Source organism: Erigeron canadensis, chromosome 5 (genome assembly GCF_010389155.1).
Source record: "Erigeron canadensis isolate Cc75 chromosome 5, C_canadensis_v1, whole genome shotgun sequence".
NCBI classification, from domain to species: domain Eukaryota; kingdom Viridiplantae; phylum Streptophyta; class Magnoliopsida; order Asterales; family Asteraceae; genus Erigeron; species Erigeron canadensis.
In genome coordinates, this window is record NC_057765.1 from 28,518,903 (window position 1) to 28,543,324 (window position 24,422).

The 24,422-nt window shown below is 37.0% G+C and overlaps 2 protein-coding genes across 2 annotated transcripts; both read right to left on the reverse strand.

Moving 5' to 3' along the window:
* Window positions 1-6,705: 6,705 nt before the first annotated feature.
* On the reverse strand, window positions 6,706-18,879 carry LOC122601497 (transcription initiation factor TFIID subunit 5-like). The gene is made up of 10 exons (XM_043774252.1): window positions 18,853-18,879; window positions 18,118-18,216; window positions 17,971-18,032; window positions 17,800-17,896; window positions 17,655-17,726; window positions 8,686-8,781; window positions 7,449-7,556; window positions 7,336-7,365; window positions 7,158-7,238; window positions 6,706-7,023 (listed from the first exon to the last, which is right to left on the reverse strand). The coding sequence occupies exons 1-10, from the start codon at window positions 18,877-18,879 to the stop codon at window positions 6,916-6,918; spliced, it is 780 nt and encodes a 259-aa protein (XP_043630187.1). The 3' UTR covers window positions 6,706-6,915.
* A 1,553-nt stretch (window positions 18,880-20,432) lies between these two features.
* On the reverse strand, window positions 20,433-23,217 carry LOC122601498. Its single transcript, XM_043774253.1, has 4 exons — window positions 23,030-23,217; window positions 21,269-21,335; window positions 21,038-21,200; window positions 20,433-20,512 (listed from the first exon to the last, which is right to left on the reverse strand). Exons 1-4 carry the CDS (start codon window positions 23,215-23,217, stop codon window positions 20,433-20,435), a joined length of 498 nt encoding a protein of 165 aa, XP_043630188.1.
* Between the last annotated feature and the right edge of the window lie 1,205 nt (window positions 23,218-24,422).

Sequence of the window (24,422 nt, forward strand, 5' to 3'; positions counted from 1 at the left end):
TATTCCATCTTTTCCAGCCGTTTTTGAGGATCAAAAATGAGACTTTTCATCGGTTCTTCCACCTTTGAAGATCAAGATTACGATTGGATTTATTTCGTTCATTGTCTTCATTTATCATCATTCGGTAACAATGAATTCTCTTTATATGATTGGATATTCGTATTTTAATATGAGTGGCTAGTCGTCTTTTCATCCATCTTGATGGAGTGAGACAATATGTAAAGATTGCACTCTTTGTATAATTTAAGTAGATTTAATTTAACGTTGTGTCGTGATCTTAATTTATTAATTTTTTGTCATTTAATTATTAATTGCGGATAGTCTTCGCATGATCTTAGTGGTAACTCGGGTTATGTAAGATTACTTTGATTGCTTGGTTATAAGCGATTGGTTCTATGACGGGTACGGTAGAAGGTAATTAATAATTAATAAGAATTAACGGGTTAATGGTTGGGTACAATCAATAGACACAATTGTTATCTGAAATGACCAAAACCATTGTTGAACTAGAGAAGTTATAAATAGGCGTCTCGGGGTACCGGTCTTAATAATGGAACTAGTTTATACAAGATAGTCAAATGAAATTGTTAACTTGACGGGTACGTGGTTGACGATCAATTTGAGTCTCGGTTATTAAATCAACTAAATTGAATTTGAACTTCATCAAATGTGCAATCTTAACATGTTGTCGAGCGAAATCAAGATGGGTGACCTTTAAACTAATTAATAAGAATTAACGGGTTAATGGTTGGGTACAATAAATAGACACAATTGTTATCTGAAATGACCAAAACCATTGTTGAACTAGAGAAGTTATAAATAGGCGTCTCGGGGTACCGGTCTTAATAATGGAACTAGTTTATACAAGAGAGTCAAATGAAGTTGTTAACTTGACGGGTACGGGGTTGAAGATCAATTTGAGTCTCGGTTATTAAATCAACTAAATTGAATTTGAACTTCATCAAATGTGCAATCTTAACATGTTGTCGAGCGAAATCAAGTTGGGTGACCTTTAAACTATTGTTTAAAACTACAAAATCTTCTTTCGATTAATCCTGAGGGATTACTAACCAATCTCACTAACTTTGCATCGTGGCAATTCGGCCACACCCCCCCCCCCCTTAATCTTAAATCACATTTCTTATGACAATTGCTTACAAACAGTCCTTATGAACGATCTCGGCTTACCAGTTTTTACTATATTGCATACGATCAGGTACACTGCCTGTGAGTGTGTAGTAGTCAGTCTTTCGGTAAATCGTGTTTATAAATTTTAAAGCTAGATTTCGCACATGAAGTTTTTGGCGCTTGGGAAGTCACCATTGTCAAGGTAGCTATAACCCATAATAAGTGACAAGCATATCTATGTGAACGGCAACTGCGTGCTCTCTCTCCAATGTCATAAGTGGTAACTTCTAATTTACGCTTACTAGTCGTTTTGCTAATACATGAAAGCAAAAGATCCAAATCTTATCTACAGGGAGCAAAGACCCTTGAGTTTGTAAAAAATCGTTTGTACCACCTGGTGAGAAGTAATGTTAAAAACATAGTTTCATTCATCTATTGTCATTTACCAATAAAGAGAAAAGAACTATATACACAAAATAAAAATATGCTAACTTACTTACGTTTATCTAGTAACACATGTTGTATTAAGCATTTTCCTAGCTAAACTTGGGGGAAAGGATCGCGAGACGAACTGTTCGCGAAGTTGATTCCATGTAATGATGGTACCTTCATCAAGCTCATCAAACCAAGCACGTGCCTCTCCCGTGAGAGACGTCAAAAATAAGCTAAGTTTCACATTGTCATCGGTGACATCTCCTCCGTATTTGAACATTTTGCACAAACTAGTGAACTTGCTTACATGCTTATGGGGGTCGGATTTGGCTCGGTCGTCATATTGGATGTCTTGGATAAACTTAAGGTGGTATCCTTTGATTGAAAACGAATCTCCTAAGTTTGGTAGAATAATAGCCGATCCCTATGTCGGTGCAACGACTCTTGTCCTTTCCATCATGGGTCGATCAAATTCGTCAACTACGCCTCTCGGTGAGTCTAGTTGAGATATAGTGTCAAATGATGTGTCGGATGATCCTAAAGGGGCTTCTTGGTTTAAAAGGTTTGCTAAGTTACCTACGGGTGTCGAGTTTGACCTTTTGAGTCTTCTTCTTTGTCTGAGTCTACTTAGGCTTGTGGAAACACGTCTTACAACCATTCCCGATCTCAAACGCATCAACTACCTAAATAATCTGCAAAACTCAAGAAAGAGATCAACACACTAAAATAAAAACGAAATAAAAAACTATATTAAACTACTTAAACTAAAAATGAAAGGGAAAATATTTTCGGATTTTTGGTTTTAGAAAAGATGAAAATACTAGCTAGATTAACTAAACCCTAATTTTAACCTAATTTGACCTAATTTGAATTCTAATCCTAATTGACTTAAACTAAATACTGAAAAATAACAACTTCGTGTCGAAACACAAAGTAAGATCAAATTACACTACTAAACTAAGAGTGCGTCACGTCCCCGGCAGCGACGCCAAAAACCTATGATGTGTGTTTTTATTTTGCTTTTAAATTTATATTTTGTACAAGTATCAATCCAAAAAACACTCACTAATGGGCAGAGAACCAAGTCAATATAGTGTAGTCTAGTGGTAAGCTACGAGATCGTTCGCAGGGACGCTTGCACTACTTAATCTAGTGATATATGTAATTCTATTTGTTTTGGGGGTTTGTCACGGTTTCCTAATACTGAAAAGTAAATATCTGGTATTACCGGGGCAGGACGTTCGGAAGAAACAACGTAAAATATTGGAAAAACCTAATAACAGTAATTAAATTAAAATACTTGTTTCGCATCTCCGATCTCATGATACGACCAAATACTATTCTACCTATTTTCTAGTTTGTTGGAAACTTAATCACGGCTCAGATTCTCGTTAGATTTACTTTGCCTAATTACTAGTGTTGTCGCTAGACCCACACTAACCTATAAACAAATTCTCGCTAGATTTATTGTTTAAGCATTATTGATCTAAAGTTTATGTTACTAGTTCATCTTTAAGTTACCCGGCTCTAAAGCCATGCTAGATAATAATTCTCTCTGGTGACCACAGTGCTCGTTTCCAAGTCAAAGGATCGCGGCTGACATTGTTAAGCATCATGTTCTATTCATTCTAAATATTATGGTTCTGGATCCCTCGGTTACAAGTGAATCACTTTTTACTCCTACTTAAAGACCGACTAGTCGTTTTCTGTCATAGCATATTAGTCCTAGTGTATGATCATAATAACCATCAGAATTAAACTAATATATTTGGATATAAAACCAATAATAATATGAAAAACTAGTAAAACATGGATCTACGATAAACAGTAAAACACACTCCAACATATTTTAACAAAATAAGTAAAACAATAAACGTCTACATGATCACATCGATCCAAACAAGTATTCAACCTACTAGTCGGACATTATTTAAGGAATAACAAAGTCTGAAAATATGAAAGACATTGTTTACCAAACTGAAAGTAAAATAAAATAAAAAGTATATCTAGACCGCGGATGAAGATCGGAAGGCGTTAGAAGCTCCAAAACCTTCTGGGAATTTGCAACTGCGAACTAGGGTTGATAGTGGGCGGCTAGGGCTGCTTAATCGGATCCCTCTTTAGGTTTTGAGGGTTAGTTTGGCTTAAATAGTTATTTAAGTGGGTTGTTGATCCGGGCTGCCCAGCGGCGCTGGTTGGGCTTGCCTGCGGTGCTGGGTCTTCGGGAGTGGCGCTGGTGATTGGCCAGCGGGGCTGGGAGTTGCTGTTCCTTCTTGTGCGTCTTCGTTTGACTCCCGAATCACTTCCTTGTGTCTTGTAACTTCATAGGACTTCATCTTGAGTTACTTGATGCCATTTACCCTCTCTCTCATCTTCCATGAACCTGCATAAACATACGATTCATTAAGTACCAATAGTTCTGGAATAATAACTCATTTGGACATAGAAATGAAGCCTTTCGATAGGGTTTTTATCACAATATGGACGCTTAACAAGTACACCATTTTTGAGTTGGCGGGTTGGTCTATTAACTTAAAAGGTTCCAATAAAAAAATCAGGCTGACGAGTTAGTGGGTCAATATTTCACAACCATAATCCGTTTTTACGGGTCGGTTTCAAGTTGGATTTCAGGTAAGGTCAAGTATTAACAATCTTAATGTATGTCAAACCGACTATATAAATGTTTTAGCCAAAAATGCAAGGGTTAAGAGTTTATCTTAACATTATGCTCGATTTTATAATAAGTCGTGTGATACATGTATAAGTTTACCGTGTAATCCGGTCACCTATCGGGTATAAATCTAGTTGTATTAGGGGAAAGTGAATATGAGGCTGTCTTGTGTAACACCCGTGGATTTTGACTTGATTTAGTACAAATTTCATGTAACCTAGATAATGCTAGGAATCAAGATTAGAGTTGGAGGCTAGATATGGATGGGAATCAAGGAAGTGGGCATCTTATGTTAGATATGTATCTGAATATGCGCATTTGCTAGCGGTTTCTTAATTGGGCATGATTTCTCGAGGTCGATGACACAAATACTCCACTATGAGGGATGAACAATTGTTGTTTTGAAACGATTGTACTAGTTGCATTGGTTAACTTGTTGTGAAATGTTTGAATTGGATGATTTGTATGCCTAATTCTTGGTTCACTTGTAAGTTGTAACCATTTTCTTTCATTTAGATCGTTGCTCTATGTATACCCATGTTATGTTGTGTTTTTCTCGACACCTCATATTTTCGCCTTGTTGGGGTGTCACATCTCGCATCCAGCTCGAGTGAAAAAACTCTCACATTTAAACTTTTTTATACTTTTTGTACAAAATAGCAGTTTATTTTTTTATTTTCTAAAATCATTACAAGAAAAATAAGATGTGAGAAGTTTCTCATGATATATGATAACCACACTTACTTTTATGATTTAGCGACTAAAGACTCTACAAGGCCGACTGCCCATTGTATAAAACACAATAAGATTATCATAACCATTTGTTTTCTAGAGAAAATTACACTTTTGGTACCTCAAGTTGGAAGCTTTTGCACTTTTAGTCTTTAACTTAAAAAATTGCAGCTTTCATACCTAAAGTTTTGTGTTTTTTTCAGTTTTGGTACCACGTTCATACGGCGTTAATTTTTGCCGTTAACCCCCTCACGTGACAAACACGTGAGGGGTATTTTAGTCTTTTGGCCCATCCTTTTTTGAGAAAATTACACTTTTGATACCTCAAGTTGTCAATTTTTTCAATTTTGGTACCTCAAGTTGTCAATTTTTTCACTTTTGACAAACATTTTTTTTATTACACTCTCCAATTTCCATCTCACATATTAACATATATCAAACAACACACACTCAAAAATCAACACACATGATTTTTTTTTTTACGGCTCTTGAAAAAACACCCAATGGTGTGTATCCATTCTTGAAATATTATATGTTGTTGGTGTAATTACGGGTGATGGTGGAAGAACCGAATGCATTGGTGGATCGATGGGCGGAAAAAACTCATGTCGCCGGAATACGCACCCACCATCGATCTCTTTTCTTCATATTATTGAAAACCCCCTCACCCTAAATTACCCTCTTCCTCGATCGGAATATGCTACAAACGAAATTTGATTGGAATCTGGTACAAACGAGATCTGAACGGAATCTGTTACAGATGAATATATTTGCTACAAACAAGATTAGATCGGAATATCTAGCTAAGGTGGAGGTCGTGGTGCTTGGTGGGGAAGGAGATAGTCGGTAACCCTTTCTGGTGGTGTATGATTCATATAAGAGATTTGAATTTATTTACGCATGTTTATGTATTGGATTTGGTATGGTATAGAGATATAGCCATATAGGTATACATGGATATATGGATGATCGCAATGTGTGTTGATTTTTGAGTGTGTGTTGTTTGATAGATGCTAATGTGTGATATGAAAATTGGAGAGTATAATAAAAATATGTTGTCTACTTGAGGTACCAAAAGTGAAAAAATTGACAATTTGAGGTATCAAAAGTGTAATTTTCTCAAAAAGAGGAGGTCAAAAGACTAATATACCCCTCAGGTGTTTGTCACGTGAGGGTGTTAACGGAAAAAATTAACGCCGTATATACGTGGTACCAAAACTGAAAAAAACACAAAACTTTAGGTATGAAAACTGCAATTTTTTGAGTTGGAGGCTAATAGTGCAAAAGCTGCCAATTTAAGGTACTAAAAGTGTAATTTTCTCAGTTTTCTAAATGCAACTCTTCTCAACAGGTTTGGTTCGCTATTTAGAGTAAAGCTAAACTTCAACTCAATTTCTCAACTTGGGATTTCATAATCAACGGGGTTCTACCATATTCAAAGAAGAAATCGATTAGAATTGTTTCTAAACTGGTGCAAAAAGTGGTTGTTTACTTCGTAATAAACAAAATCAATGTGAAGCTTTTTAGCGTATGAGGTATCGAGATCAGCTTGTCGATGTCATGATGGCTACGGTTGGTTTAAAGCTACTAACATTCAGATATAAAAAGTCTACAAGGATGGAGCAAGCCTTTGGATTTGCCTCGTTCACTATATGAAGCTCAGTAGTCATTTTTTTTATAAATGGTATGTTAGGGCATTTAGACAGGACGAAAGAAAAACTGTCACAGAGGCTTGGAAAAGGTTAAGACATAAGAGAGCTAATCATTCATCCTTAACATTCGGTTGATTACAACACAACACTATAACATTTGTTTACATAGTAACAACTAACAACTAACAACTAAACCAAAAATCATTCATAAACTAGCCGACATTGATAGCAATTAATCAAAAGTAAAGTTTACTTAGGACACAAAAAAACAAAGAAGCATTTAATCAAAAGTAAGTTTACTTAGGATTGCACTTTGATGAGGCCAAAGGTTCCGTTGGTAGTGCCGTATGCCAAATTTTCTCCATCAGGGGAAAATGACAAACAGGATATGCATATATTTTCCCTTGCCTGAAGAAGCCCAAAAAATATTAAAAATAAGAAAAAAAGGATATTATGCAAGAGATTATGAGGATGCTAATTTTCAAAGGATTGGAACACGAAGGAGGATAAAGAATATCTTATTTTGGAAATATGTCACATACTTTTTTATTTCTTCCGGACCGCCGAAACATATGATTCACTTGTTGTAGTTCCTTACTCGAATTAGCTTCCCACACCTTTACCTGTCATTGAAAAATGAAAACATAACATTAATCCAATATATAATGCTACGGTCTCAAACAGATGGTTAGTGTAATAAATATCCAAAAATTCAATTACCATTCCCGTTCGTGATCCCATAGCATACACCTGGAAAGAGAATTTAGTGGAAAAAGTTTTTTTTGTTAATAGTTATATAAAAAAGAATTTAAAGGTTTAAGCGAAAGGCTTACATTCTTTGTGGGATGGTAAGAAACGGCAGAGATATCTCCATCACCGACAGCGAGATGGGGTCCATTCCGTATATCTTGCACTAAAGCAGTTCCATCAGCACAATTAATCTGACAATAAAAACTCACAATTATCATAAGCTGCTATAAATGTAGTTTTCATTAATTATGTGACTATCCATTTTCTTAACTTATATCACATTAATGTATACAATGTTACTAAGAGCCCTATAAATAGTGGCCAATGCTAATTACATCAATGAAAGAACTCTCTTACCCCATCCTCCTATGTTTAGTTTGCTAGTGCTCCATTATATTTGGTATTCTACTTTGTTGGGGTTTATGAAGACTTGGTGGTAGAAGCCCAGTTAGAAGTCAGGCAACACGTTTAAGACAAAGCAGACGGCCCCTTAATTTAGGGAAGTTTGCTTGGTAACTTGGGGATCAAGTTATTAACCCTAATTTATGTATTATATATATTTGTCATTTACAGATTAGAGGCAGAAAGCTTAAATAAAATATTCTAGTTGTAGCCCGTGGATTAGTTCACACACTTTAGTGCGAGATACCAAGTTAAATCTCTCTTGTCCTTCATCCTCTTATTTTCTCCTTTGTGTGGGTGTATTATTTTATTCTTAACAAGTGGTATCAGGAGCAAGGTTTCACACATATCACACAACCGTCACCTAGATTAGGGTTCCAGCCACCACAGCCACCACCCCATCAGCCAGATTAGGGTTCATCATAATCTCTTATTTAATCTGTTATCCACCTTGTTTACATAAACAATTTATGAATATTGAGTATATTAAAAATTAACTGGATCTCATTAGTCTTGCTAATAAGAATAGTGTACATGCACCAATTACTCCGTAATATATAAACATACATATGGTAACCAGAGTTAAAATTTGTTTCGAATACATTTTCTAGGTCTTATAGAAAAATAAATTGTGTTAAGATATGTAAAGTGTAAGATGCTTCATGTGTTTATATTAACCAAAAAAGATGGATTCATTATTGATGCTATTACTTTCAAGGTTTCATAGTGAATGTTGATGGAAATTGTGATTTAAGATGACTTTTGGATCTACTAATTAGCTTTGATAATATTAGTTTTGATACAACAGTACATACTGTATAAAACCAATATTGGTTAAGTTAAATTTATTTACATATAGGTCATTTTGATTGTTTTATCTCAAACAGGTTATGAATCGATCACAGGAAAGTTACTAACCATGAATTGATACTGATTGCTATGATTCCATGCTACCGTTTTAACCTCAGACTTGGTAGCCCACCTTTTAGGGGGTTCATAATCCCTTGAATCATCCTGCAAAGTTCATTAAGCAAGTTTTTATATAAAATAAAAATAATAAAAAAGAAAAACATGGGAACGTTCCCAACACATCCATACCCTTCAATTAGTATAACCACTTAGAAAAATTTTAAATTAGATAACTAGAGTATTGGATATTGCAAATTTTTTCAAGCAAGAAGGCCAGAACTGTTTGCAACTATAGCAAATCCTAATATAATATGTGTTTCCATAATATAACTATTTTGTATATCATGTATATCAATAGGATATTTTGTATATCCCTATGATTGAGGGAAGAAGATGATATTTTCCTTATTTTCAGCTTACGAACAATGTATATATGGAGGCATAATACGTGATAATAATATCAACCCATACACATATATTTGGTTATTTTCTTCTTCATGGTGTCAGAGCCATAAGGCCTGGTCTTTCTTCAAGATTTAGATGCTGTCAGATCAGCTTTGATTCCATTTACATCTTTGCTATTTGAGTCTATCATGACAAGCAAAGATGATGATTCTTCTTCATCCAAAACCGTTAAGCAGATCTCACCCTATGGAGACTCACTCTCACTACAAATCACAAATCACAAACTGGATGAAAAGAATTTTCGCCGGTGGTCTCAATCAATCCTCATGGTTATACGGGGAAAAGGTAAGATGGCCTACATAACGGGAGAAGAGAAGAAGCCGAAATCAGATGATCCCATGTATCAAACATGGGAATCAAACAATTCAATTGTCATGGCCTGGCTAATTAATTCAATTGACGTTAATATCAACAGGACCTATCTCGAGTCCTAAAAAAGCAACATTTCTTATCAATAGAATTCCATCTCGAGTCCTAAAATTCAAAACTCCTATATCTATTTTGCAAACTTCATATCCCAATTTTCCCTCTTGCTCCTTACCGCTAAAGGTTTTTGGGTGTTCAGCTTTTGTACACCTTCATAACCATATTCAATTGAAACTCGATCCAAGGTCTACCAAGTGTGTTTTCTTGGGATATTCACCTACTCAAGAAGGGTACAAGTGCTTTTCACCGACCCTAAAGCGTATGTTTGTGTCCAAAGATGTCACATTCCTAGAGTCACAATCATATTTTCTCTCGACTCAACTTCAGGGGGAGAATCTAATAGAAACAGAGTCTCATGAACCAGAACTATCTCTACAGCCTCCGTCCTCAAGTTCCAACTCCACTGCCCCCTTACCAATTGCATAGGAGCTCATTCCCAATCCTCTTAATCTGGGCACTGGTGAATTAACAAACAAAAGTCCCTTAGACATCCCTAATCTCCAAGTTTAGGTAAGGAAAAATTCACAAAAGGTAGATAAATCCCAAACTCAGCTTTGCCAGGAGTTACCCTCCATGGATTTGATGCAGATAACATGGTCTAAGGCCCGGTCCAGGAGGCCCACTCAATTATTTTAGATTGTTATTTTAGTTTAACTAATTGTTCTTATCTTTTAGAACTTGAGTCTTGTTCCTTGTCCATGATTATTAGCTTATGGTTAGCTATTTTCAAGGGAACTATTGTGCTTATACGATGGAACATTTGGTATTTTCTAGAGTTACTTTTTCCTGAATAAAGAAAACTAGGCTTTGAGCTTTCTGGAGAATTTGTGTTCCACCTTTAGTTGAAAGGATTTGCATCAGTTGGTATCAGAGACCACTAAAGCTATGGCTTTTCGTGGAGAAGCATCTCGTCATCATCATCGTAGAGATCCCACAGGATGTGTATTGATAGCACGGTTGTTAACAAAATTACTATATAATACAGATTTCCCATACCGAGATTTGACGATCTTCTTGACCAATTACATGGAGCATCGGTGTTTTCTACGATTGACCTACGCAGCGGGTATCACCAGATTCGGATGTGACCGGGGGATGAATGGAAAACTACCTTTAAAACACGTGACGGGTTGTATGAATGGATGGTAATGCCGTTTGGTCTTTCAAAAGCCCCGGGCACCTTCATGAAATTGATGAATGAGTTGTTTAAGCCGTTGATTGGACGATGTGTTCTCGTTTATTTTGATGATATCCTTGTCTTTAGTCATGACATACCAACACCTTCGTGATCTTAGAGAAGTTTTTACTATTTTGAGAGATCAGAAGCTATTTGCCAATAGGAAAAAGTGTCAGTTTTTGTCAAAGGAGGTTTTGTTCTTGGGCTATTTATGTATTCGGATGGATGAGTCCAAAGTAGAGGCCATCACCTCATGGCCGACACCATCATCGATCCAGAAAGTCCGAAGCTTCCACGGGTTGGCGTCATTTTATAGACGTTTTATTCGTAATTTCAGTTCCATAGTAGCACTTATAACCGATTGTTTAAAAGGAAACAAGTTCAGTTGGACGCCTCTGCCACTACTGCCTTTGAGGAATTAAAAAGACGAGTTACACAAGCTCCCGTATTTGCATTACCAAACTTTGAGTTGGCCTTCCAAGTAGAATGTGATGCATCGGGGTATGGAATTGGGGGCGTTCTCAGCCAAGAACACCGCCCCATAGCCTTTTACAGTGAGAAACTCAATGAAGCAAAGCAAAAGTACAACACATATGGTAAATAATTTTATGCGATTATTCGAAGCTTGGAGTATTGGCGTTATTATCTATTGCCGGGAGAATTCATATTGTATTCTGATCACCAAGCTCTTCGATTTATCAATGGGCAACACAAACTCAACAGTTGACATGCCAAATGGGTCAAACGATTACAAGAATTTTCATTTGTCATTCGACACACAGCAGGCACCACCAATACCGTAGCTGATGCCCTAAGTTGACGGCGAACACTTCTTACATCCTTGCAAATCAGTATTGAAGGGTTTGAAGTGTTTCGGGGGCTGTACCCAGACGACCCTGACTTTGCTGACTTATGGGGCCGTTGCCACACAACACCAGTGGAAAGATATTCGTTGATTGATGGGTTTTTGTTCAAAGCTAGTTGTCAAAAGCGACGGCGAACTCAAAGCACAAAGACCCTAAACGAGGCGAAGGCGAGAAGCGCAAAAAATGCGCACGCCCGAAAAAAAAAAGCACACCAAAGTAAAAACCAAACCAAATGACATTCAAATTAGCAAATTCCTTCTAAATATAACATAATGCAGTAAGCCAAAACAGTTGAAAAAATCTTTTGAGAAAGAAAAAAGAAAAAAGTAATTTTACGAAAAAAAGAAGAAAACTTGCTTGAAGTTGAAGGGAGAATATGTTGATGAAGGATGATTTGATGTTGATATACTCTGATGGATGATTTGATTTTGATATTCGGAACAATATATAAACTATTAATATGCTTCTTGATAACCAAAGGGTTTTATAGAAAAGAGGAGTCTGCTGCCTAAATTCTTAGTGGGCCTGGGCCTAGGTTTTCAGGCGGGAACCCCTTGCCTCGCCCTCGCCTTGCACCTAGGCGGCTTGGGCGCTCGCTTTTAACAACAATGGTTCAAAGGCAATCTGTATGCGTGCCAAAGTGTTCACTACGGGATGCTATCATCTTAGAAAACTATCAGAGAGGTTTGGTGGGCCACTTTGGGAGGGATAGATTCCCGAAAACTGGTACAAGAGCGATTTTCTTGGCCTAAAATGAGTGCTGATGTTTCTTGCATAGTCATATAGCAAAAATGCAGCACTCTAATGTTGGGTTGTACACCCCTCTTCCAGTCCCGGGCACTCAGAGACAGAAAGACTCTATTATGGTAGTGGTTGATATGTTCTCCAAGATGGCGCATTTCATGCCATGTGCAAAGACATATGATGTTAGCCAAATTGCCCGTATATACTTCGCTAAAATTGTTAAGTTGCATGGCGTGCCTAAATCATTAACCTCAGATAGGGGTGTTAAGTTCGCTGGTCATTTCTGGAGAACACTTTGGAAGAGGCTGGGGTCCCGTCTTCATTTCAGCAGCGCCCATCACCTACAAAGTGATCGAAGTTACAAATCGTCTACTAAGGAGTCTTGTAGGGAAGAACCCGCGACAGTGGGATGTGGTGTTACCACAAGCTGAGTTTGCATATAACCATTCCACACACCACTTGTAACATCCCGAACTTTTAATTAATGGTTGACTTGAGTCGTTAAGTCCACACAACGTGTCCGTTAAGTCTCTAAGAGATTTAATGTCTATGTGTGATTAATGTGCATTATGTGTCAGGTTTTAAAGCCTTAATGATTCATGTGTTAATGTGTTTAAGATGATTAATTGTGATTAAAGTGTTAGTAAGTATTCCCGTTAGGTTGTTTAAGCCTTAGATGTAAAGATGTGAAGTGAAGGGGCTTGAATGTAAGTTTAGAAAAGTGTGTACAGCAGGTTTAAGGGTAATTAGACCCTAATACCTGTCATAATTCAGTTCCAAAAACACATTCTTCATACCCTAGGCCGTCCCTCCTCTCCTTGATCAATTCTTGTGCGACTTCATACGTTTTCGGGTGTGTTGATCAAGCCTTTTGCATCCTTTTTGTAATCTACAGGTAGTAAAGGTATAATAACATTGACTTTATATCATTTTAATCAGATAATCAGATCCATAACCGATCTAGGTCATTAGAGGATCAATTGATGTCTTTAACTAGTGTTTTGGTTGATTCGTTAACCTAAAACATTTAATTGTGTGATGCAAATCAAGTATGGACTAATCAATGATTTCATTGCATCATTATGGTCTTAAAATGATGAATTTTGAGGTACAAGAGTCGTTCATAAGGTTTGGGGTCGTTTGGGATGTGTTTAATTAGGTTATTGGGGGTTAAATGGTTGTTTTTCACGTCTGGTCGTCGTAACTCCCGTTACGATTGTGTAACTCCCGTTAGCTGGGTAACTTGTGATACACCAACACTGTATCTCCAGTTACATATTTTAGTAACTCCCGTTATGCCTGTAACTCCAGTTACATATTTTCGTAACTCCCATTAGGGACTGATTTTTGTTAACATTTTTAAACGATCATAACTTTTGAACCGTAACTCCGTTTTTGAGAAATAAGCTATCCACGGAATCGTGAGAGAGTCTACTTTCTAATGGTAATGCTTTTTAAAGTTGAGGATGATGTCAAGTTTACAGAAAGGTTAATTTAGTGAGTGATTTCCATGTTCCATCGAGTTATGTAAGCTCTAAAGTATTAAACGAACCTCCGATGCATCAAGTCTTGTCATGGGTGATATTTATAGGTATCTAGGCTTGAGTCATGACCATAAATAGTGGGTAATTGATAGCTCATTATGTCGTTTAATGATTATAGGTAGTCGGGAATACTTGCAAAGCTCGGTAACTTACGTTATCATTTGTTGTGTGCTTCTACGAGATAAGATACACTACTTTGACACGCTGAGGGTTCAACAAAAACATAGTTTTCATATAATAACATCCCAAATGGTATCTTGTTTGCTTATGGGTATTAGGGATTATACGGGAGGTGATATGGGCTATGTAGATGCATATAAAAGCCTGAAATGCTACCCCAATGATACGTATTGCTATGAGATGTTATGTATGCTTAATAGATGATATGATATGAAATGATGTACGATCTAAGATGATAAATGTTATGCAATGTTGTAATGATATACGATATGCAATGATATATGACGATGTACGTGATGTAACAATGTATGCGATGTGATGATATGATATGTGAAATGTGCATGATTACATGGCTTGTTCATCTAGTTCACTAGACTTATTAAGTTGCCATGACACGTGCACGTTTAAGGGCCCAAACGTAATGATGTATATGTGATGATTGTTTAGGTTGTGTAAACACCTAAACTATATGTGATGTGAAATCGAGCTCGTAAATTTAACGTGAAAGTGTTAAGCTTAACCCGTACTTGCCCTAGCCCGGTTAAGTGCGTTGATGTGGTTGCTTGGGTGGCTCCTTGCAACATGGTACAACGTGAAGAGTAATACGGGAGGTCTTACCAGCCCCATTGTCATTGAACATACGGATTACTCCTGGATTGGCTTGCCATTCCTTAACGACATTGATGTACTACTGAATGGTGGTTCATCTAGTCGGGTGCGACTTATGTCACACTTAACGAGATGCATATGTTATATGAGATGCGTGACTTTTGTCACAATTATAAAGATGTTCAAATGTGATATGTGATGATGCAAAAGATTACTAGGCACATTTAGGATGACCCATCTTAATATGAATGATGTTGATGATATGATATGTAAGTGTGATATTATGTTTGAGGATATCTGCCTTAACGATTTAATATGACTTTTATATAATGTTTTAAATGGACAAACGTTTTATAACTTATGTGTTATCTTACTTAGCTAATTCGTTAGCTAACACTTGCTCTTTTAAATGTGTTGTGCCCTCAGGTCCAACAATAGTGAGCAGGTAGATGTGAGAAGATGTGAGGCATGGGTAGATGATCTTGAAGCTAGCTATAGTTTACCCATAGTGGTTGCTCGCTTTAGACATTTGCTTTATGTTTAAATATTAATGACTTGTACTGATAATGTACTCGGTTGTTTAATGTTGGGCAACCGATGGATTTCCATTTAGACTTATTTTGATGATATGGCTAGTAACACCATTTAATGAATAAACCAAACAGATTTTACTGGTTTGGACTTTTAAAGTTAATTCCGCTTCTTTTAACGCCGTTAGGCTAAAGATTTTGGAAATCCTTATTTTTAAACGACGGGTGTTACAAGTTGGTATCAGAGAAATGGTTTAAGTGAACCAAGGACTATAGGTATGCTATAGGAATTGGACTTAAACCGATAAGGAACAATGTAGGCTTAAGTAGGTATGCTTAGCCATTGAGATGAAATGCTTTAGGACGGGTTAAGATGAGTGAGAGTGCAGGATTAAGGCTATGTGATTAATGTTTATTGTTATGTGATTATGTTTTTAGCCTTTATTCTTCTGTTTCTCGCTTCTCCGTCGCTAAACTATCTGTTGCTACGATAGACGGTCTCAAACATAATGTGCCATTTCCCTAACTGAAATTAATTAACGTGTGATGCAACCTATGTGCGAAGTAGCTGAAGTGAACGGAAGAGGGAAATTAGGTGAAATGGTATTCCAACAACGTTGTCTTACCCACAAGCATAGTGACAAGGACCGCAATGGAAATGAGATGTAGTATGGGTGCTGAAAATCACGTGAAAGGAGTTGATGGAAAAGAGTGATACACAAATGTTGGAACGAACGCGCGCGTGAAAGGATATCATTACAATTATGGTCTGGAACATAGTTGCAATCGTATCACGACGCGAGCGTGTTTGTATGACCATTCTTGTGTTGACCGGTGTATAAAGTAATAAAGTGGGAGAGATTTTTATGGATTGTACCCCTATTTGTCAAGAGTAAATATCGTGTTACAACTTTAGTGGTGGTGATGCTTTAAGTGTATGGAAATGGATGAAGATAAATGGAAAGTGATAGCTGAATGAAATGTTTATGATGAATAATGATGTATATGAAGTTGAACGAAGTGATTGGTAGTCAATGTAGTCGAGTCTACTAGTTAAAGGACATGGATTCGAAGTTTGAAAATAAAGTTGATGTTGGTTACTTCAAAGATTATAAGTAGGTGATGCATAGAAGGGTTACCGGGCACACGTATGAAAGGATATAGTTACAATTCCGGTCACGAACGTAATTGTAAATGTATCCCGAAATGTGTGTGTTTGTGAGACTGTGTCTATGTTGATCCGAATGAGGTAAAGATGAAAATGTTGGAATCACAGAAAGGCAGCATGTCTAATCGCGGGAGGTGTAGACACGTATGAATGGAATGAAGAATGATGAAGTTAACACTACGGTTGATACTTACTGGGAATGGAAGTTGCAAGAAGCAAATCTGGTACAGTTTCTCAAAGAAAGTACATTTTAAATCTTCTAAAGGAGACAGGCATGTTAGGATGTAAACCGTCTCATACTCCAATGGAGTGGAACTTAAAGCTAGGATTGAAGGAAGATGATCAGAATGTAGAAAAAGAATCCTATCAACGACTAGTATGTAGATTAATTTATCTCTCTCACACGAGGTCTGACATTGCATTTGCAGTAAGTATCATGAGTCAATTTATGAACTCTCCAAAAAAGAAACACTTAGATGCAGTTCATAGAATACTCAAATACTTGAAAGGACACCAGGCAAGGGATTGTTATTTAAGAAAGGAGTAAGTAAAAACATTGAGGTGTTTACTGATGCAGATTGGGCAGGTAGTGCTATCAATGGACGATCCATGCCAGGGTATTGCTCTTATGTCTGGGGGAATCTTGTAACATGGAGAAGCATAAAACAACAAGTTGTACATAGTAGTGCAAAATCAGAATAACATGGATGATTTGAAGCTTTCAGTTGATGGTCCTATAAAACAATATTGTGACAATAAGTCAACAATTAATATTGATTATAATTCTGTTCATCATGATAGGACTAAACATGTGGAGTTAGATAGACATTTTATCAAGGAAAAGATTGATAACAACAATGTATGTCTGGTCTACCTACCGACTACACAACAAGTGGCAAATATTTTCACGAAGAGTTTACCGAAGGCTGGATTTATTGATTTAACTCGCAAGCAAGGACTGGCAGATATCTACAGCCCAGCTTGAGGGGGAGTGTAGCAAATCCTAACATTTGTTTCCGTAGTATAATTATTTTGTATATCATGTATATCAATAAGATACTTTGTATATCCCTATAATTGAGGGAAGTAAGTAGTATTTCCTTATTTTCAGCTTAACAATTATGTATATATAGAGGCATATACGTGATAATAATAAATATCAACCCTTTCACATATATTTGATTCTTTTCTTCTTCAGCAACCATTCAAAGCATTTTAAAGTGCATTAATAAAACATTCAATTTACAAGAGAATAGAGAAGACAGTCACCAGTATTACTTCTTTGTTTGAACCACTAAGAAAAAAATCGTGGTTGATAGGATTCCACTCAACTGCATTGACCTGGAGAAGTTTAAAAACATAACTAATTAATAGCTCAAACCATCTTAAAACACATATAGTGTATAGAACTTGCCTGTGACGTATGGTTTTTATAATCTCTAATACGTCGTGCAGTCGGTAGATTCCAAACCCTGACAACACAATCGGTGCTTGAGCTTGCAAGGAGCCTCCTGTGTATCAATGTTACAGCGAAATTAACATTAAAATAACCGTATCTATAAAGCTCTAAGAACACTTTACATACCGCGTCGAGTTATATGAAACATCAAGCACCGGACCCTCGTGGGTTGAGTTACGATTAACTTCCTGCATACACCATATTATATTTTCAGTTATTTTTAACAATCTACTATTTTACATAACCACTTAAATCTACAAGAATACAACAGACCACCTTATAATACAAAATATCGCCGGCCCTCCTCCTCACCGGTATATGCTTGCTCCCTCCTATTAGATTTCGTTTCTTGAGTGAATATTGTTCATGCACCTACAAATAGTTAAAAATCGTTGAGTAAGATGATTAACATTTGAAATTCAATGGGTTGAATGGGTGATTTTTCTCTCAAACAATGATCAAATTTTTAACAATTGTTAGAATTTCAATTTCATTGATTTTTTATAATTCTTAAGTCAACTAAAAAGCAATCATGGGTAAAAACTCTCGAAGAAAAACGAATAGCAAAAATTTGGCTACCTCTATGGTTTTACGAAGTCGTGCTATCTACAAATATATATACCTGTCAAGATGATGGAGAAAGACTGCACAAAAGATAAGACATTACTACCAGAAAAGGAGACTGTGTTGGCGTATTGTGTTATCATCGGCCCACTTAAAAGGCTACAGAGTTTTTTGATTATTATGGCAGCAGGCCTTAATTGATTAGGCTGAGCGGCGGGGCCTCAATTGCTTAGGCCCAGTTCTGCTTAAGTCTAACTTAGAGAGAAAGTTTTCAAGCCTTAATTATGTAGCCAATTTCAAAGAATGTGTAAAGACTAATAGTGTTGGGATAGACATGCATTTTACGTGGAGTAAAAGACCAAATGCCAGTTCAAGCCCGGGTTATGGCAGACCGCGAATGACAAATTCCATTCTGATTTAGCTATTTATTATGCTTCATTTCACCCAAACAGAGTCTCTAACCACAGTCATGCTATCCTGAAGCGTTCAACGAGTGTGAACATAAAACAAAAAGTATTCAATTTATGAACGTGCTTAGTAACAAAACTATATTTCAGGATAAAGTTAAATTAACTTGGAATTGTCGAAAACATGGCTAAATGATGTATCAAGTTGTCAACTAATTAAAGGATATGAAAAAAGTCGATGAGAGAATTAAGCTGATAGCATGGAAACATTCATTTAAGGGTGTCTAAGCTTCGAATACAACTTGATGAAGTATGGCGTGCACTTGATACAGACCTATTAATTTCACACTTAGAGACGAGCATACTTTGTATCTTAAAGCTTTCCAAGAACCATAAAACAACTATTAAAGCAACAATCAAAATTGCAATGGCTAAAAGAGGGGGATGGTAATATAGATTATTTTCATAAAGCCATCAAAGGGAGAAAACATTGAACCCGCACCGACAATCAGGGACACGGACGTGAATGGAATATTGTATGAAGGTGAAGTAGTACCTGCTTCCCAACTTATTATGAGGAGTTCCTTAGGGGAAAAAAGGGGTTACTTATTTGATCCAAAGACCACGTGCATTGTTTAAGAAAAAAATAAAAGAAGCAAATTGTGATTACATGATTAGAGAATTACAAGATGGTGAAATAAAAGAAGCAACGCTCTCAACTGGAGTAGGTAAACATAAGCCTTCTACAAGGCTTCCTAGAATATTATGGAAATGGATGTGTGCTAAACATAAAAGATACTTCTAAAATGGTTAACTCTGAGAAGAATTAAATCATACACTTAGTGTGATCTTAGGACCTCTCTCGTTGATCAGACACACCAGACGCACGAGACACATCAGCGTGGTTTGATCAACGAAGTGCAAATTCCCGTCAGGCACATTCACATCTAAGAGTTTGATAGCTCAAGATGGTTTCTCTATTGCTACAAAAGTCACAGATCTTATTGGTAAGCATGGCTGGAAGTGGCCTTCTACTTGTTAGGAACTCGGGTCTGATTATTAACACACACACAAAAAAAAAAAACTGAAATCTGGAAATCAAACAGAAAATAAAGAACACGAAGATTTAACGTGGTATCTGACAACACACGGTATGTGTGTGAACTAATCCACGGGGGGCAACTAGGGTTTTTCTTTTATTGAGTGATAATAAAACCTGTACAAGAGATGAGTATTTATAAGCTACATAATTAGGGTTTAATACTTGTTCCTCAAGTAATCTAAAACTGACCTAATTATTAAGGCTGACTGTCCAGCCCATCTAATAACAACTTCAGGAATTATTTAGCCCATTAGTGGGCCTAAGACAACATACTTCCTCAAGTAATCTAAAACTGACCTAATTATTAAGGCTGGCTGTCCAGCCCATCTAATAACAACTTCAGGAATTATTTAGCCCATTAGTGGGCCTAAGACAACATACGACTAACACTACTTCGTATCATAATTCCCACCACTTTCCAATCTAGATGTTCCAATAGTGACAAACAATAAACATGACAAACTTCGCAGGAAACACCGAGGTGGAAACTTGGTAGAATTCTCGGTTAAAAATGTTCAAAAGGATAAAAAAAATATCTCTTGTTCGGTGTTGAAGATATGTACTGCCCGCCCGATTCCCACTGAAATTCGATTATCTGCAAGCATTCATTATTCAGGTCAGGTTATTCGAGTGTTTTTACAATAAAAGTAGCCATGTTTAGCAATCATGCATGCATAATGCAAGATGCAGAAACCACGTAGTTTTTAAAAAGAGATGCCATTATTTTAAAACTTGCGATTTATAAAAACACAAGGAGCATAACTTTTTCAAAGTAAAGTAACTTGAGAGTGACAATGCTTCCAAATTGGTAGTAAAAAGGAAAAGTAAAGGAATTACAAAAACGAAATGGAGCTTCTATTAGTGGCACTTTTGTGACATAGTTTATGATAGATATCAAATATCACAAAACACATCTATATTCTCAAAAATTAAAAACTAACATAGCCATGGGTTATATAATTACCAAATTCTTTAATTATTCAAACGAGCAACCCAAACCATATAACACATTTGGGTTCTGGTAAACCGAGCAATCCAACTGAAACAAGAATAAAGTGACCTATATAACCCAAACCATTTTGGGTCGGGTTAGTTAGGTAAGGGTAGTTTTAAATAGTACCTTCCATCCATTCCATGCACCGATAATCAGGGATTTTTTTGCGGACGTTGAGTTTATCGACAATGTTGTCAAAAGCATTGGGAGGTTTTTTAATTTGTATCGGTGTTATATGAACGTTTTTGAAGTTGTTGAAACCGTTGGCATCATCCGATAAAGAACAAACCTATTAAGAATAGCATTTTAGTATACATAAAAATTATAATAGTGTGAAAAATTATTATGATCACATACCGTCAGAGAGTGTAGGGGCGTGTTGATCGGACACCATAATTGCACCAAACCGTTGTCTGAAGGCAAACTGTAGGCAAAGTAAGAAACTTAAGATACAACAACTAAAACTTCTACCACTTAGCCATCTATTTTGTTCCTAATTTTAATTTCAATAGAAATACCAGGAAATCAGGAACTATTTCAGGATATTGAATCTGCAAACTATATAATGGTTTTTCCACCATCAAAAGTTTATGGTGGGTGGGTTGGTCGAAGAAGAATCAGGGAAGAAATCTTTCATCTCACATGGTCTGTGTATTCTTTATTGCTATAAGTTCAAGAGAGTATGATGCTAAGTTGGAATTTATTAATCTCTTTGAATAAGGTAAGCACAAATCCCTAACTAAATTCTTTATTTGTTTCTATAACAGCAGCAATATATATTATTAGAATTTTAGACAATGCTTACATTGTTCCCGATCACTGAAATACATACATAAAAAATAGATACTGGATTTAATACACGCCCATATGTCCTGTTCATTAATGGTTTTTCTCGATAAGAGTTGTTGCCTGGTTGAATTGAATGTATACATTGCTTTGAAATAGGTTTAATGACTCAGCTTTGGAATACTCCTCTGTTCTGCACCAAAATTACACATCTTTTCCTTGCTATTTTGAGATATTGTTGTTTTAGAATTGTGATCATTGATTCATGAAAGTATAAATTAAAAGAAAGATACACAAGTGGTACGTATGTATGTCAATTTCTTCTGGGTTTGCAATAGGACAAGATAATAAATTTAAAACGCTTTTTAAAGATGAAATTCCTCATTGAATAAATCATCATTATAAAAAGGGACTAGGTTATATGTTCCAAATCGATCTGATTTGAACAAAATTGGTTGCTTTCATCAAGAAAAAAGAAAGATTTTCCTTAAAATGACTTGGATCAAGGATGGTTAAAAAAAAAAAGTCGGATGCTTGTGATGCATAGGTAGGCATACAAATAAAACTGAGGGTTTTAATTTAGGCCAATTGTTAAATTGCAACTGTTCTAAAGTTTACAAGCATTTATCTATGACTTGGTGCCAATGTCTTGTAATCAAATTGGCTTCATTAACACCAATAAATTCCCGACTTTCACCAGAAGCCCAATTGTTAGAGGGGGTTAGGAAAACAACCAAGTACTTTGAATTGATCTACATACAAAAAGATTTTGGCAATCGTCATTTGAGGAGGCAAGCCACTTGAAAATTATGGAGGCAAAGTGGAATTCATTGCTGTCAAAGATCAAGGAATACTCCCATTTTTCCTACATCTAATTGATGTGTACCGAAGTCAGTCAGTGTGACAACGGGACCTTATGCTAATTTTATTATGTTATTTTCATTATTGCAATTTATGTTTAGTTTATGTTAAGCTTTTGTGTCAAAGAGTTGTTCCTAAAATGAAGGAGTAGTGATCCATGATCTCCTCCACGTGAGTGGTGGTTAAGTGTGGTTTCCTATATATGTAATTGTTTGGATTGTTAATGGATTATTCAGAAAATTGTCCCAAATCTCCTCCCTTAATTTCTCTCTGTTTCCTTCTTATTTTCTGGCTATTGAATCTGATTGATCGGACCACATTAGTGGTATTAGAGCAGTCGTGATCCAATGGAAACCCGTAACAACAAGAAAACACTCGAACAGTTCCAGCAGGAGACACAAGATCAATTCGCAAACGTGAACGACATGTTCCAGCAGTCAATGAAGGAAGTCCAAACCATCAAGCAGGCACGGAACAACGGTGCGCCCGGTTCCAGTCGCAAGCTCATCCTCTCGGGTGATGCGGCCAAACAATACCACAAGCTTCAGTTCCCTCGATTCGGCAGCGGAGATCCCACCGGTTGGTTGTACCAGGCCTCCCAATATTTTGAATTTCAGAATGTTGCTCTGGAGGAACAGGTCACCTTGGCTTCGATCCATCTCGAAGGTATCGCCTTACAATGGCACCATTGGTTCACCAAACTCAAAGGACCAGTGACTTGGGCGGAGTTTTCCCAGGCGTTGTTGGCACGTTTTGGGCCAACGGATTACGAAAATCCGGCGGAAGCATTTTCTCGACTAAAACATACGACGGTAGCTCAATATCAGGAGTCATTCGAGAAGTTGTCTCATTAGGTGGATGGACTTTCCGAAGAATTTTACTGACATGTTACATTGTGGGTCTCAAGGATGACGTCAGATTGGAAGTTAAGATGAAGAAACCTAAATCCCTCATAGATGCGATGGGGCTATCCAGAATGGCGGAAGAGAAATTGGGCCTTGCTAGGAAACAGTCCCAGCCCACCCGGTTCTTTACCACTTCTTCTGTGGGTCGACCAACTTCCAACGATTCAGCCGGAATACTGGGCCTAGGCCCAGCTAACACTTTGACTTTACCAAGCGCCACACCTACCCGTAGAATCTCCAACACTAAAGCTAAAGCACGCCGTGAGAAAGGCTTGTGTTACTATTGTGATGAAAAATACTCGCCAGGCCATCGATGCACCAAGCCTCGGTTATTTATGATACAGGATATTGGAGAAGACGAAGAGACACCTCCGGCCAACGAGTTACCAGCCACCGATTACAATGAAACCCAAACCAAAGTCTCTTTCCAGGCGATTACAGGTACTATTCACCCTCAAACGTTACGATTGCCCGACAAAATTAAGAAAGATGTAGTGGTTCTAGTTGATGGAGGTAGTACTCATAACTTCATTGACCAGGCGTTAGTTGACCGATTTGGCCTAGTTATTGATCGTGTGGTCACTTTTGAGGTTATAGTGGGAAATCGGGAAAAGGTGCTATGCCCAGGCCGTGTTAAAGACCTTTCACTCCTTATACAAGGGTATACAACTTCGACAGATTTTTGGGTTTTACCTGTGGCTGCTTGCTCTGTTGTTTTGGGTGTGCAATGGCTGAAGACTTTGGGCCCGGTGGAAATTGATTATCAGGAACTTACTATTGGGTTCATGTTAGCAGGGGCAAAACATATCCTACAAGGACTTAAGGCCACAAGCAGTGCCCGACAACGAACTAATGGGCTTACGGGGGTTAGCGTATCTATTACAGATTGAGCCGTTTGGTGTGACTGACCCAACAGGACACGTTCCTTGCTTGGCCATCCAAGAGTTACTAAAGAGATA

Excerpts from the sequence above, each read along its gene's own strand:
- LOC122601497 (XM_043774252.1), bottom strand. The coding sequence starts at position 18,879 with ATGACTGTGGTTAGAGACTCTGTTTGG. Across the intron at positions 18,033-18,117 it reads ATATTTTGTATTATAAGGTG|GAAGTTAATCGTAACTCAAC; the intron begins GTCTGTTGTATT and ends TGGTGTATGCAG. Across the intron at positions 8,782-17,654 it reads CAAACAAAGAAGTAATACTG|GATGATTCAAGGGATTATGA; the intron begins GTGACTGTCTTC and ends TGAACTTTGCAG.
- LOC122601498 (XM_043774253.1), bottom strand. The coding sequence starts at position 23,217 with ATGGATCGAAGCCAAGGTGACCTGTTCCTCCAGAGCAACATTCTGAAA. Across the intron at positions 21,201-21,268 it reads CGCCCCTACACTCTCTGACG|GTTTGTTCTTTATCGGATGA; the intron begins GTATGTGATCAT and ends TATTCTTAATAG. Across the intron at positions 20,513-21,037 it reads GTGCATGGAATGGATGGAAG|ATAATCGAATTTCAGTGGGA; the intron begins GTACTATTTAAA and ends GAATGCTTGCAG.